This window comes from Marmota monax, unplaced genomic scaffold, assembly GCF_021218885.2.
Source record: "Marmota monax isolate L192 unplaced genomic scaffold, Marmota_monax_Labrador192_F-V1.1 WCK01_AAM20220418_F8-fsc00007, whole genome shotgun sequence".
In the NCBI taxonomy this organism is placed as follows: Eukaryota; Metazoa; Chordata; class Mammalia; order Rodentia; family Sciuridae; genus Marmota; species Marmota monax.
The window spans coordinates 6,048,932-6,063,849 of record NW_026692781.1 but is presented as its reverse complement, the minus strand read 5'-3'; the positions used below and the strand labels follow the sequence as shown (position 1 = coordinate 6,063,849).

At 34.0% G+C, this 14,918-nt stretch overlaps 1 protein-coding gene across 3 annotated transcripts in view; it reads left to right on the top strand.

Moving 5' to 3' along the window:
• The window catches only part of Tlk1 (tousled like kinase 1), a 140,258-nt gene that overhangs the window by 122,749 nt on the left and 2,591 nt on the right, over positions 1 to 14,918 (top strand). For all 3 annotated transcript variants that reach the window (XM_046447164.2, XM_046447165.2, XM_058580175.1), the window contains exons 13-20: positions 3,544 to 3,641; positions 6,082 to 6,163; positions 8,111 to 8,202; positions 8,284 to 8,373; positions 8,533 to 8,702; positions 9,438 to 9,573; positions 12,505 to 12,616; positions 13,603 to 13,710. In XM_046447164.2, the coding sequence (XP_046303120.1) occupies positions 3,544 to 3,641; positions 6,082 to 6,163; positions 8,111 to 8,202; positions 8,284 to 8,373; positions 8,533 to 8,702; positions 9,438 to 9,573; positions 12,505 to 12,616; positions 13,603 to 13,710 (888 nt within the window). The remainder of the gene's footprint in view (positions 1 to 3,543; positions 3,642 to 6,081; positions 6,164 to 8,110; positions 8,203 to 8,283; positions 8,374 to 8,532; positions 8,703 to 9,437; positions 9,574 to 12,504; positions 12,617 to 13,602; positions 13,711 to 14,918) is intronic.

Genomic DNA, 14,918 nt, shown 5'->3' with positions numbered 1-14,918 from the left:
TTGAGATATGTTGCTGTATACTTGTGTGACTTGGTTTTTTTTTATATAATTCAGAATATCAGAGCTTTTTTTAAAGTATTGTTAAAACTGCTTTAGTATGTAGTGTTACATTGTTTATTATTGTGCCTTTAAACAGATAATAGCTATGTCCATTTATTTTGTACTTGATCACCAAAACTACCTCTCTTTAATACAGTCTATTATTCATGTTCCTTTTACGTTGTAATTGCCTACAGAGACCTAATCATTCTCAATGTTATTTCTTCTTTGTTTCTTTTAAATTTTCCATTTTAATTAACTGTTCAGCTTCTGGATTAATCCAGGGTTGAAACTTAAGTGTTCTTACTAAAGTCAGTTCAGCTGGTTGGATTCTCTTTTATTGTACTGATCTGGCCTAGTTTTGCTGTGAGTTTGAGGATTCCATTCTATAGTGATTAGTTGTGAATCCAGGTCATCCTCGTTTCTCCTAAACCCTCTGAAAAAGTTTAATTCTGAGGATGTCCCAGAGGTTAATGTCAGTTTCAAGCAAGTAGAGTATAGCCTATAGGATAAAGCTTTGAAAATGATCTGAATGTATCTTAAAGATAAATTAGTTGTTGAAACTACTGCTTTCTAGACTCTTGTGCCCTGCAGCCAGATCCAGTCTGGGCAGTGCCCCTTTCTATGAGGAGAGAATACTAGACAGTATTGCCTCTGACATTTGTTTAATAGGATGTGTATTAGTCTGTTCAGGTTGCCATAATAAAATAGCAGGCTGGATGGCTTAAACAACAGAAATTTATTTTCTTGTTTTGAAATCTTAAAAGTTTTAAGATCAAAGGTCCAACAGGATTTAGTTTCTGGTGAGTGGTCTCTTCTGGCTTACATGTAGCCTTTTCTCTTTGTTCTTTGGGAGGTGGTGGGGCAGTCTTCTCACAAAACCAATAATCCCATTATGAGGGCACCACCCTCAGGTACATATCTAATGCTAATGACCTCCTAAAAGGCCCTCTCTCCAAATACCATCATATTGGGTTTTAGAGCTTCATTATATGAATTTGAAGGGATCACAGATATTTAGTTCATTGTAGCGTATATACTTTTTTCATTGGGATTTGAGAGAAATTACTTAGAGTTGTGGAATTATCTCTCATCCAGAATCATGTTGTTTTGTATTATGGCCTATACTACTGTGAAATGTTGCGTTACAAGATGGAAAATACAAACAAATTTTACTGGCGTATGGATTTATTTGTAAGGAAGGTTCAGGTAGAGTTTCGTCATTTGACATTTTTTCCTTATTACTGAGAATCCAGTAATTTCCCCTAGTTCTTTGAACATTTTTTCCCCTCAGTAAATGTAACAGTTCAAAATGAATAAAGATTGACTGCTTTTATTTTGTAAAATTTTATGGAGCACATTTGTCATGTTTTATAGAGGAGGAAAACTTTCCTTAATTTACTGATATAGACAGATATTTTATTTTCTTAAATAAGTATTTTGTGATATTGGTTATAGATGTGATTATAAAACAAATGTAAATAGGTGCATCAACAATCTAGTTGAATCTCATAATTATATATATGTATGACTCAGTACTAATTTTACTTCAGTAAATTGGCTGTTGAAATAGTCTCCCTATGCCACAGTTTCAAAAAAAAAAGTTAAAATTATTTCAGGTGGTATTTTAATAGGCTTCAAGTATTTAAAATTTAGCCAGCCTACCAAATGTTAGTACAAAGACAAATACAAAGAGAAAAAGTTACCTCTTTCTAGATTCAATAGTCTAATGTAAGATCTTCCATATTCATAGGCACATCTATATGACCAATTTCTTATTCTGTCTTGTATGACTAAATTAAGATAGCTAAGTTATATTTTGAGTTTATTGTTGCAAAGTTTTTAAATTCATTTCCTGTTATAATGACTCTTAGATTAATGAATCTCCTAGTATGTCACCTTACATTTTTCTTCATTAAGAAAAATATTTGTAGCCAAGTACAGTGGCACACTGTTGTAATTTCAGCAGCTTGGGAGGCTAAGGCAGGAGGATTAAAAGTTTGAGGCTAGCCTCAACAATTGAGTGAGTCCCTGTCTTAAAATTAAAAAATCAAAAGGGTTGGGGATGTAGCTTAGTGGTAGAGTGCCTTGAATTCAATCCCAAGTACTGAAGGTGGGCAGAGGAAGACAAAAAATATTAATGACTGAAGCTATAGTAAATGAGGAAATTGTAATTAAGACAGTCTGTTAAGTGTACCTGTTTAGAAAAATCAAAATTCTAGAAAGGTTTCTCTTCATTTAATTTTCCATTTATCATGTAAGTCTAATCTATTAAATATCTTTGCAAAAAGTTGTTGTGGTTGAATTCCACTTTAAATAATAAAAGTAACCCTAAGAGTTAAGTAGAATACAAACAATATAGTTAGACTTAGTTTTTTAAAATCTTTGAAGATTTTTGTTTTCTCCATACTACTTAAAGTATTCCTTTCAACTTTTAATAGACTTTACACCTCTGTTATCTATATTTGAATGAAATGATAATATTTATATTTCAAAATAAATTTTAGAATTATTAATATTTTGAGGTAAAAATAAATTAGTAAAGGAAAAGCAAAAGAGCTAATGAAATATTCAGAAATAATCTCCGTTGCAAGTGGTCCAAGTTTGTAATTGTATTGGGTACATGTTAAGCTAAGGTAATCTTTATTTATTTACTCAACAATATTTATTCAGAATATTTAAAAACAGGACATTTCTAGATATTTCCACCAAAATTTGCTATGTACACGTACATCCTTTAAGTAGTACTAAAATTTATATTGACAAAAGTGTGTGTGTGAGAGAGAGTGAGTAACATGGGTGCTATATCTGCTTATTTGTTTTGGAATCTAGTTCAAGTTTTTCTGAAAATTATGTATTTTAAAGACATGAAAAATACATTCATAAAAATATTATTAAATAGTGGTTAAAGTGCTTAAATCTTTAGTCTGCCTATGTTTGCTCTAATAACTGAGGATCCACCACAGCATTCCCTACATTTTTTATTTTACTGTCTCTTTAGGATTACAGTAGGATTTATTCCAAATATTGTAAGGTCTAGGAATACTCAGTGATTCTATCTTCTTCCTTTCTTCCTCTTTTAATTATTATAAAATTTCTTCATTTTATGTGTTTTATACTAAGTTCTTCCCTCTTAAATTAAAATTTGAATGAACAAAAAATAAGATTTTTCAGGTCATTTTGTTTTATAACTTCAGACTATCTTGTACTCACTTTTGGTACAGACGTTATAAAAGTAGATTTCTTGTACTACAGAACAAAATCCACCATCTCATTAGGTCTAGATTTTTTTTATGTGGAGGATGGTTTCTTGACATAGGCTTTTTGCCTTATCTTTTTCTATCTTTCAGGCATTGAAAAAAAGCACTTTGGTCTTTTAACTCAGTGGAACTTTATAATGCACTGTTCTTCCCATCACTGTAGAAAATTGATGCATGGGTAAAAATACCTTTTTTATATCACAAATAAATTGAGCTTGTTATAGTCCCCTCTCTTCATTTTCAGGAAGAGGCAGAAATCCAGGCAGAACTTGAACGTTTGGAAAGAGTCAGAAATCTTCACATACGGGAGCTCAAAAGAATAAACAATGAAGATAATTCACAGTGAGTCATTATTTGTATTTGAGTTGTATATGATAAAAGTTCCCTTCCCCCTCCTCCATGAAGAGCGTAAACACACTGTTTCCTTGTCAGGCCTTTCATCACACAGAAAAGATCCACAGTCTTTCTCACAGCTTTGAAGGCCTTGTATGCTGGTCCCTGACTATTACACCATTCCATCTCTGTCATCCTTCCCTTATTTACATGTCACAAGCACATTGACCTCCTCAGACATGTCAGGCATAGTCCCATCTCAGGGTTTTAGTACTTACCATTTCCTTTACTGAAATGTTTTTCCTCTAAATACCAGAGTGGCTTACTTTTTATTTCACTCCAAATGTTTATTAGAGAGGCTGTCCGTCAACCTCCCTATCTCAGAAAATGGTCCCTGTCTCATGTTATTCCCTATATCAGTATGCTTACCTTGCTTTGTTTTTTTATAGTATTTATTAATATCTGGAAAAATTTCACTTATTATCTGTCTCCTGCCAGACAGTAAGCCTCATGAGAAAATGAACTTGGTTTTATTCTTGTTGTAGCACCAGAACCTAGACCAGTGTCTGATATATGATAGGTACTTAATAAATATTTGTTGCCTGAATATCAAAGTTAATGTTATATTATTGAAGGAGAAATTATTTCAACTAAAAGTATTCTAGTGTGCCATATATGCAAGAATTATGCATTATGCAAGAATTTGGGAAGAAATGGAAAACAATTATAAATTATAATTCTCTGTTCTTGATCCCTAGTAATCAAAATGAGTGCCATGAATAGTACACGTTAAAGGAATGCAAAGCAAAGAAAGTAACCCAGTGTGTGAGGTGAATGAAATAATGAGAGTTATAGAATAACCTAAATTCTATCAGTTAAAATTCAAATAAAGCAGATAGGATAAAACTAATTTAAAATTAACTATTCTAAGCCATGTGGAGTGACAACCCCCTGTAATGCCAGCTGCTTGAGAGATTGAGGCAGAAGGATGGCAGGTGCAGAGCCAGCCTCAGCAGCTCAGACCCTGTCTCAGAATAAAAAAGAAAAAGGGATAGGTATGTAGCTCAATAGAAGAACATCCCTGAGTTGAAATTCCAAGTATTAAAAAAAGGTAAATAAGTCAATAAAATAAGATGAACTATTCTGAAAATTAGGTTCAAACTTTGTGGATATGACTTAGATTGTTTAAAATAAAGTGAATTGTTTCAGATTTACAATATGCCTTAAAACTAAACAGCAGTCTCTCTTATTCACAAGATTCTTAGGAAAGCTCCAATTATCCAACCTACACTCAATTGATTTTGAATAAGATAATAAAACAAAATGTATTTGCACTTGGAATTATAAAGCTATTGTTGCCTTTTTTTTTTTTTTAAGAATACACATTTTGGAACTACATTTTTCTGCTAATACCTGCCATATATTAGCTGTTAAGTTTAAGTTACTTATCCTCTTAGTATCTATATAAAATAGATCTAGTAGTGGGACCTACTTCATTGAGTTAAGTGCTTAAGATGTAGAGGGTACCATAATTGTTACATAGTAATAACAGTAATATTGCTTATAAGTTCTAAAAAATCTTTACTTTTTAAATTGGTTTTCAAAGTTTTATTTTATAGATGTGCAAAGACAGTAAAATTTTATCATGAATCAAGGCCTGTTTATAAATAAAATTATTTTAATTATGTAGTATAAAATCAGCCATAACTCTCAATATAAAAGTATATTTTCCAGCCAGGCGTGGTGGCACAGGCCTATAATCCCAGAGGCTTGGGAGGCTGAGGCAGAAGGATTGAGAGTTCAAAGCCAGCCTAAGCAAAAGCAAGTCACTGAGCAATTCAGTGAGACCCTGTCTCTAAATAAAATACAAAATAGGGCTGGGGATGTGGCTCAGAGGTCATGTGCCCCTGAGTTCAATACCCGCCCCCCCCCAAAAAAAAAGAGTATATTTTACCACAGAAATCATTGCTGAAGAATAAGTAGGTAAGGCATTTCATGTCAATACAGCCCTGTAATCCCATGACCTGGGAGGCTGAGACAGGAGAATTGCAAGTTTGAGGCTAGCCTCAGCAGCTTGGCTAGGCCCTAAGTAACTTAGTGAAACCCGGTCTCAAAATCAAAAATTATAAAAGGGCTGAAGATATAGCTCAGTAGTAAAGTACCCTTGGATTAAATTCCCAGTGCAAAGAAGAAGAAAACAAAAATACAGTAAATGTTGTCTTTATGAGAGTACTGTAATTTGTCAAGCTTTGTAAGTACAAAATTGTTAAGATAGGTGATATTCCTGAAGAGAAGGAAAAGAAATATTGATGAAATGTGAAATTATCAGTAGAGGAACTAGGGAAGAAATAGCTAGGAGTAGAAAAAGAGAATGGAACTTTAACGTAGACAGAATTTTTATATGTGTTTTTTAATGTGTCTGAGTGGGCTTTGTTTCTCCACCCTTAAGGTTCAAAGATCACCCAACATTAAATGAAAGGTATTTATTACTTCATCTGCTTGGAAGAGGTGGCTTTAGCGAAGTATATAAGGTAACTTATATTTTATTGTTATTCTCACTAACAAAGATAAAAATTCTCACTATAGCAAAGGTATAGGAGTATGTGGTTAAGAAGTGCTTGTCTAAACACCTGTCCTTGCTCCTGCACTGTCCCCATTTAATTCTCTCAACAACTCTATAGATTAGACTGAGGCTCAGAGAGGGTGACTTAGCATAGTCACTCAGGTAATAAGTTCATTTGACTCCAAAGAGAGCATTCCAAACTTCTTCATTATGTATTATTTTGTATTATGTCTGTTTTCGTGCTTTAATGATTTTGTAACAAAACAGTAATTTTACTGTTTTTCCTCTACTACTTATTTTTAGGTTAAATTTGCAGGTGGGGGGACTGGGGGACCTACCTTCTAACAAATATGTAAGCTTCTAAGTGTTTTGGGTTTTTTAATTAAAAAAAAATATATATTTTTTTTACTTTTATTTTTGCAGTGCTGGGAATCTAACCCAGGGCCTTGCCCATGCTAAGTGTGTATTCTTATCACTGAGCTGTACCCTCAACCCCCCTATGTGTTTTTCACAGGGATACCTTTGTATATAAATGACAGTGGAACTTAAATTATTAAATCTTTTTGCAGTGACATTTATTGCTATTAAAAAATACTTATGAATCATGTGAAGACTTAAAGTACAATCATTCTGGTTTTGGTTTTTCTTTTTTTTTTAAATATTTTTTTTAGATGTTGATGGGCCTTTATTTTATTGATTTATTTATGTCGTGCTGAGAATCAAACCCAGTGCCTCACAGCTGCTGGGCAAGTGCTCTTCCACTGAGCCACAACTCCAGCCCCTCTTTCTCTCTTTTTTTTTTTTTTAACTTAAAAAATAGATTGATTATTTGAATAAATCAAGTACCAAAAAAATTTTTGAGACCAGAGAATGTTGAAGACAGGTTGGATATTTGATGTGATTAAGGAATTATTATTGATGTAGTTAGGATAGTAGTGGTTACATTTTAAAAGCCTTGTTATCTATAAGAGATAAATACTGAAGAAATTATGGATGAAATGATAGATAGTCTGAGATTTGTTTTTAAAAACATCCAAGGAGGGCTGGGGATGTGACGCAGTGATAAGAGTATTTGCCTCACCTGCAGGAGGCCCTGGATTCAATCCCTAGCACTCCAATAAGTAACAAACAAACAAACAAATAAATTCAAGGAATATGCTTGAGAGGCTGGTGATACAGTTCAGCAGGTGGTGTGCTTGCCTCTCATACATGAGACTCTGGGTTCCTCAGCACCACTAAAAAAAAAAAGGACAAAGAGAAAGAAATACACATATATGAAAAAGCATGTGTAATAGGAAATAGACGAAACAAGACTTGCAAAGTGATGATAAATTTTGAAGTTGGATGGTGGATATATAAGGGTTCATTATACTACTTTTTACTTTTGTATATGTTGGGCAATTCTGTAATGACTAGTTTTTTTTTGTTTTTTTTTTTTTTTTTAGTAATTGGGAAATTATTAGGAACTTATTAGTTTAAAAAAAATGAAAAAGAATAGGGGATTACCAAGAAAAGATAGATAGAAAGGTTTGTTTTATCTGACCCATAGAAAAGCATCCCAGCCATCTGTTTTCCTTGCTGCTTACTACTACTACCAGTACAGAGGAAGAGGTCCATTTTAAAAATAAATACCAGTTTTATTGATTAATCTTGATTCAGTGTGTTGACATTTAAAAACTTGAATGTGAAAATTCACATTAAGAGTTTCTCTAATTTATCACCATGAAACTTATATCTCATTCCTTAGTAAATGTGTCACTCAACTATATATAACATTTGCCGAGATGATCACTAAAAGTTGTAATATTCTTCTAACTCTTAGTATTATTGAAAATTTTTTCACTAAAATTAAAATATAGATCTTTAGTTATTTATTTGATCTCTAGAAATCATTGTTCTTTGCCTTTAATCCTAGGCTTTTGACCTATATGAACAAAGATATGCTGCTGTGAAGATCCATCAGCTTAATAAAAGCTGGAGAGATGAGAAAAAAGAAAACTACCACAAGTAAATATTAGTATTTTATGGTTTTTAAAAATTGAAAAAGTTTTAATGGTCATGGAGAATTAAAACACTCTCTTTCCATAGGCATGCCTGCAGAGAGTATAGAATACACAAAGAACTGGATCACCCCAGAATAGTTAAACTCTATGATTATTTTTCCTTGGACACAGATACGTAAGTGAATACTCAAGGATTTAAGTTTTAAGAAAAGATACCTTTGCTTTTGCTTTCCCTATCCTGTGGTGATGATATAAATATTCTCTATTGTGATGCTGAATTACTAAACAATAGTTAACACCTGATTTTTTTTTTTTTTTCTCTTTCCTGTTGTAGGTTTTGTACAGTGTTAGAATACTGTGAAGGCAATGACTTGGATTTCTATCTGAAGCAACATAAATTAATGTCAGAGAAAGAAGCTAGGTCTATTGTAATGCAGATTGTAAATGCACTAAGATATCTCAATGAGATCAAACCTCCTATTATACATTATGATCTTAAGCCAGGTAATTAATGAAATGTGTCTCATAATTTTTTTAAAGTTCTAAACTGTGAGTTTTAGAAAGTCATATTCAGTTAAGTCCTTTGAAAATACACTTTTTGGTTTAGTTTTTAAAACTTCAGTGGAATACTAGGAGAATTGCAAGTGTTATATTGCCACATTTTATTTGTTTGCCACATTTTATTTGTTTGTTTGTTGTTTGTTTTTGTGGGGGAGGGGGTTGAGCCCAGGGGTGCTTAACCACTCAGCCACATCTCTAGTCCTTTTTAAATTTTGAGACAGGTATCACTGAGTTGCTTAGAGCCTTACTAAATTGCTGAGGCTGGCTTTGAACTTGGAATCCTCCTGCCTCAGCCTCTTGAGCCTCTGGGATTACGGGTTTGTGTGCCTTCCACCCATATACTGCCACATTTGGGTTTTTTGTTTGTTTGTTTGTTTGGTACCGGGGATTGAATTCTGGGGCACTCAACCACTGAGCCATATCACCAGCCCTATTTTGTATTTTCTTTAGAGAGGTTCTCACTGAATTGCTTAGGGCCTCACCATTGCTGAGGCTTGCTTTGAACTTGTGATCCTCCTGTCTCAGTCTCCTAAGCTGCTAGGATTACAGGAGTGCACCACCACATCCAGCTTATACTGCCACATTTTAAATAAATATTTACTTCCCCAGAGTTAAAAGTATCAAAGATAATGTTTTGCACATATATGTCATAAAAAGAATCGTATATTTTGTTCTTAGGAAATATCCTCCTGGTAGATGGAACAGCATGTGGAGAAATCAAGATCACCGATTTTGGTCTGTCCAAGATTATGGATGATGATAGCTATGGTGTAGATGGAATGGATCTAACTTCCCAAGGGGCAGGCACTTACTGGTAAATGTATTGTTAAAAATATCACAATTATCTAGCCCCCAGTGCTTTATGAGAATTTAGTTTTATTTTCATTTGTCTTTGAAATTATTATGGTGAAGGTATTGATATTAAGCCTCTGATCTGAGAGGAAGAATATCGTGATTAGCCTTCTTTTCTCAACTGCAAATACCAGCCAACCAGAAGGAGAATGACGTGTGTGGCATTAACAGATGACTTCAGTACCCACCAGCCAGAAACTCCACACATGGAGAATTCATGGATTTTCTTCTGTAATGTTAGAGTGATACTTATCATGCATGTAGATATTTATATAAATATAATGTTTTAACTATATGAAAACTAAGCATCCAGCTTTCTCTGTAGCAGTTTTGTGATTGAAGTTTTTGTGGATGCTTTGTTGATAGCATATGGTGATGAATTTAGCATATTCTTGGTCTTAGGACTTACTTGATTCTCAAAACTTCTCCTAAAAGATTTTGAATGGGGTTGTTGATGTAGTTAGGTGGTAGAGCACTTATCTAGCATGCACAAAGCCCTGAGTTCAATCCCCACTACCACCAAAAAAAAAAAAAAAAAAAAATCTAAAGACTTCATAAACATAGATAGAATCAGTTCACAGATAAAAATCTAACTGAATGTCATCTCCCCAGAGTACCTAGGTATTTATAAAAGCTGAATTTTCAAACTTACTGGTAGATTCACCAAAGTAAGAACATAAGACTATAAAAATCTCAAAACAAACATAGTTTGCAGAATAAATTAGTTTAGGAAAAGGAGTGGAATTTTAATAGGAAGAGAAATATACTCATCTTGAACAGGATTTTGACTGCAGATATAAATGTGACTGAGGGTTTCAGTCTTCACATAGCTTACATGGGTACATGATAACCTGTTCTACAAGATGCCACAGGTCTATATAGATTTAACTTTCATGAAAAGGGATTACTCATAATCCCTTTTGTGCTGGTAGCATTTCTTCAGGAATCTGGTGTGGATAAAAATAACAGTGTCAGTGTCCCCCCTCCCATATTTGAAGAAAATTACCCTTTAAACTTCTAATCCCTTAAAAGTTAATATATTTAATCATTAGTCTTCAGACTTTTTCTGTTAGCAACAGGACTCATTTTTTTCACAAGAACTTAGAATCCCAATGATTAAACCAACAAAAACAAGGCTCTTTGGTAGAAACCTTGCCTTTGTGGAAAACAGCTTGAAAATCATGTTCTGAACAGAAAATCATTCCTCTTCTGAAGAACATACTCATTATTTGCTTCCCTCTTGCTCTGGCTTCACTAATGAAGGTCAACACAAGGAAATTTCCCTCAGGCATGAGACAGGGAAGCTTACTTTAGGGTCTGTGCAGGAAGGAGATACAGTTATGATGTTCCATATAGGAACATGACTATATTTCCAATAGAAAAAGTTTCCCACAAATGGTTAGTGTCTATGGCCATATTATTTAGCTGTGTTTTTAAAAACTGGGATGGTTTATCCATATTTTTAGAATACATGTATATTGCTTTAATAAATTATGTGTCATCCCCACAAACTTAGATTGGTCAGTATCACTTTGAAAAAATAAGTTTGTCTCCTTCTTTCTCCCTGAAGTCAGATGCAGTCATCCATTAAAATCCTGGTGGACTTTTTTCCCTCAGATATCCTTGATCTCTAGCTTCCTTGCTTACATCCTTTTGCCTGTAGAGACAATATTCATAGTGTTCAAGGGCCCTGCTTTCTTAGTTACATACATAGACACCTATACAAAATATTGACACTTTCATTGATAGAACAAATCTAAGCCTTTTACTTTATTTGTTGGGGGAGGAAAGGATTTCCATCATAAGTGAGTCATCAGTTATCTTTGGTGGCTCTACTTTAAGAAAGTTTTTTGCATTTTTAAGAGATCTTTCAATGTCCTGCTGAAACCTCAGTGATTTTATTTAGTACACTGAGTATAAAACTAGATTTTTTAAAAATAGATTCCCATATAACTGCATTGCTCCTTTTCACGATTTTTAATTTATCTGAAGTGTGAGATGCTTGCATTCCTGATGGATCTTTTCACTTCTTTTAACCCTTCCTTTATCAAAAAGAATGAATTAATGGATAGCACTTATAAATTTTTAAAAAATAGTACTTTTGAATACTCGGTATATTTCAGACACTGCCAGTGCTTGAAACTGCACTGTGAATAAGAGCTTTTTGAACTGTTCACAGTCTAGTCGTCATAGCGGTACCACACCATCCTGTCCTAACATGGGGCACAAGCAAGGCCCTGCCTGGTGAGACATAGAGAAGGCTCATGGAGGTGGGGTCTTAAAGAAGAAATTGTGTTCCTCAAATGAAATGGAATGATTAGGGAGGGCATTAGGTAGGTTCAAAATCAGAGGGAAAAGGAGAGAAGTGTAAGGAAGCAAGTGAGTTAACTGGGGATTAGAAAGTATGGATAACGTGGACAGATTCTGAAGTTTATATTGTTGCCAAATTAGGTTTATTTTAATTTTATTTTTATTTTTAAAGAGAGTGATAGGAGGTCTTATCTTATTGACAGTAAGTGCTTTCCTGGTGGTTTAAACAAGAGAACCATGTGATCTGATGGATATTTTAGGAAGGGAACTGCCTATAGTTTGAACAATGGTGAAGAGTGATAGGAGAGGAGTTCTTCTCTTATTAGATACTCAAATTAGAATATTGTAATCTCTAATGATAATTTTTGTTTCTGTAGATATATATGTTGATATAAAATATACTATCACAAAATTATATTTTTTGACTTTGGAACCAAATGATAAAAGCATGTAAATGCTTCAGAAATTTAATTGATAGTATGAATAAAATGTGCATTCTAAGATTTAGAGTGTTTTTAAAGGTTTTAAGTTAAAGATTACTAACAGTATTCTTTTCCTTTTTCTCCCCCAAATAACTTTATAGGTATTTACCTCCAGAGTGTTTTGTAGTTGGAAAAGAGCCACCAAAGATTTCCAATAAGGTCGATGTATGGTCAGTTGGCGTCATCTTCTTTCAGTGTCTTTATGGTAGAAAGGTAAGTTACCCCAGCTTCAACTGTTAAGTTGCATTTTCCTTTTTAAATATAAAATTTTACTAATTTGAAGTGAATTTAAATCCTTTCATGGGAACCTAGCCTTCTCTCTTTATTCCTGAATTTCCATTGATTAAAATTATTTTAATATAGCAGTGTATTTGGCTTTCTCTCTCTCTGTCTCTCCAATACTCTCTGTTAACACTGCTAATAACATTTGTTGTTAGGAACCCTGCGTCATTTTTCATTATCCTCCATTCTTTCCACTTTTTCTAACATCCATCTTCATCCCACCTCAGACACAGTTTGGTCTGCGCATAATTTTCCACTGTGACTCCTCAGAGTCACATTTTAATTCTTCACAAACTTTTTGGGTGGGGGGTCGGGGGTGGAACTGGGGATTGGATCCATAAGCACTCTGAGCTACATCCCCAGCCCTTTTATTTTTTATTTGGAGACAAAGTCTTGCTAAGTTACCGAGGCTGACCTCAGACTTGGGATCCTCCTACCTCAGCCTTCTAAGTAGCTGGGATTGTAGGCATGCACCATTGCACCTGGTTCCAAACCTTTTTTTTTACATTAAAGTCAGAAGTACAAGTTGCTGTAGATATTATCCCACCCCATTCCTGCATAAGTATGGGAAGAGAGGTTAATGGACTTTTCTGAAAATTCACAGCATGTTAAGACCAAATCTAGGTCTCCTAACTCCAAATCTGGAGTCATTTTATCTTAATTATTTGTATTGTAACAGCATTATGTTCTTCTTCTCCTTATCGCATTTTATCTGTGCTAAGGACTGTATTAGATAGGCTTTCTCAGCCTGGTGTCAGTTATAATCTGATTTCCATGGAGACTACATTCCAGCTTCTGAATTACAGAGGACAATATCTTAGAAACAAGTTATTTGTTTTGGGGGATTCACTGATGATCTTTGTTTTAAATATTTTGTGAGATAAATATTCTAACATCTTATTTTTATTTTTTTAAAGCCATTTGGTCACAATCAATCTCAACAAGACATTCTTCAAGAAAATACAATATTAAAAGCCACAGAAGTCCAGTTCCCTGTTAAACCAGTTGTAAGCAGTGAAGCCAAGGTATAAAATTCACCTGTATAAGTTTTGTGCAGTAACTTTCAATTGTGGTTACAACAAAGTAAGTACTTACTACCAAGTACCCTGACAGGAATCATCACTGCAGGTGATCTGTCCAGCAGGGGCTAGTGATTTGTGCTGGAAAAAGGAGCTGCTTTAGCCGTTGGTTATTATAGTTTTCATCTTTTAAGTACTCAAGTATAGTTCCTGATTCTTTGTGAAAATCAGCTTGCTTTGAAAATCAGGGAAAATCACAAGGTCTGGGGCCATCATTACTTTTAAGTCTTAATCAGCTTATATTAATACTAAGATAAAATTTAAGTGCTTTTATATATATTATCTTTTAATAAACTTATGAAATACTTTAGTTATTTCTGATTTGTAAAATGAGAAACCAGCCTTACTACCACAAAAGTACCTTCTTCAGAATCTTACCAGCAAGTAGGTAGCAGAGCTGCGGTTCCTATCAGACACCAAAATCCACACCCTTGACCTCTGTGCTGCCCTGCACTAACTCTTTAGAGCTAATCCAGTATAATCCATGTATATCCAGTAATCCAGTTCTAAACCATATGTCTTTGTAATAAAATAACAGGAAATAGATATTTCTAATTAATAGCAAAACTTTTTTATGTTGAGTATCTTCTCCCCTTTGCCCTATTGACCTTTCATATCTGTTTTACTCCTGCTTTCTCATACTTGTTCCCAAGCTCTTTTTTATGGGATTCCCTGTTGGAGTCTTCCCCTTTTAAAATCCCATGAAATTCATAATACAAACCCATAAGAATAATTCATAAGCCGGGCGTGGTGGTGCACACCTGTAATCCCAGCAGCTTGGGAGGCTGAGACAAGAGGATTTCAAGTTCAAAGCCAGTGTCAGCAATGGTGCTAAGCAGCTCTCTGAATAAATACAAAATACGGCTGGGGACGTGGTTCAGTGGTCGAGTGCCCTTGAGTTAAATCCCCAATACCAAAAAAAAAAAAAATCATAAGCAGGCAGTATATAGTTTTTTATAGTTCTGTTATTCACATGTAGTATAGAAAAGTACTGTTAGATGTTTGCAATCATAGTAGCTTTCATAACTGAAGATGTGCTGGGTTTTACCATATCTCACTAAGTATTTATTAAGCATTCCATTTTGCACCTTAAGTCTTTATTGTTCTTTTCAAGTTATTTAAGTGATAGTTATGATTTTTTAAATTTAAGAGGT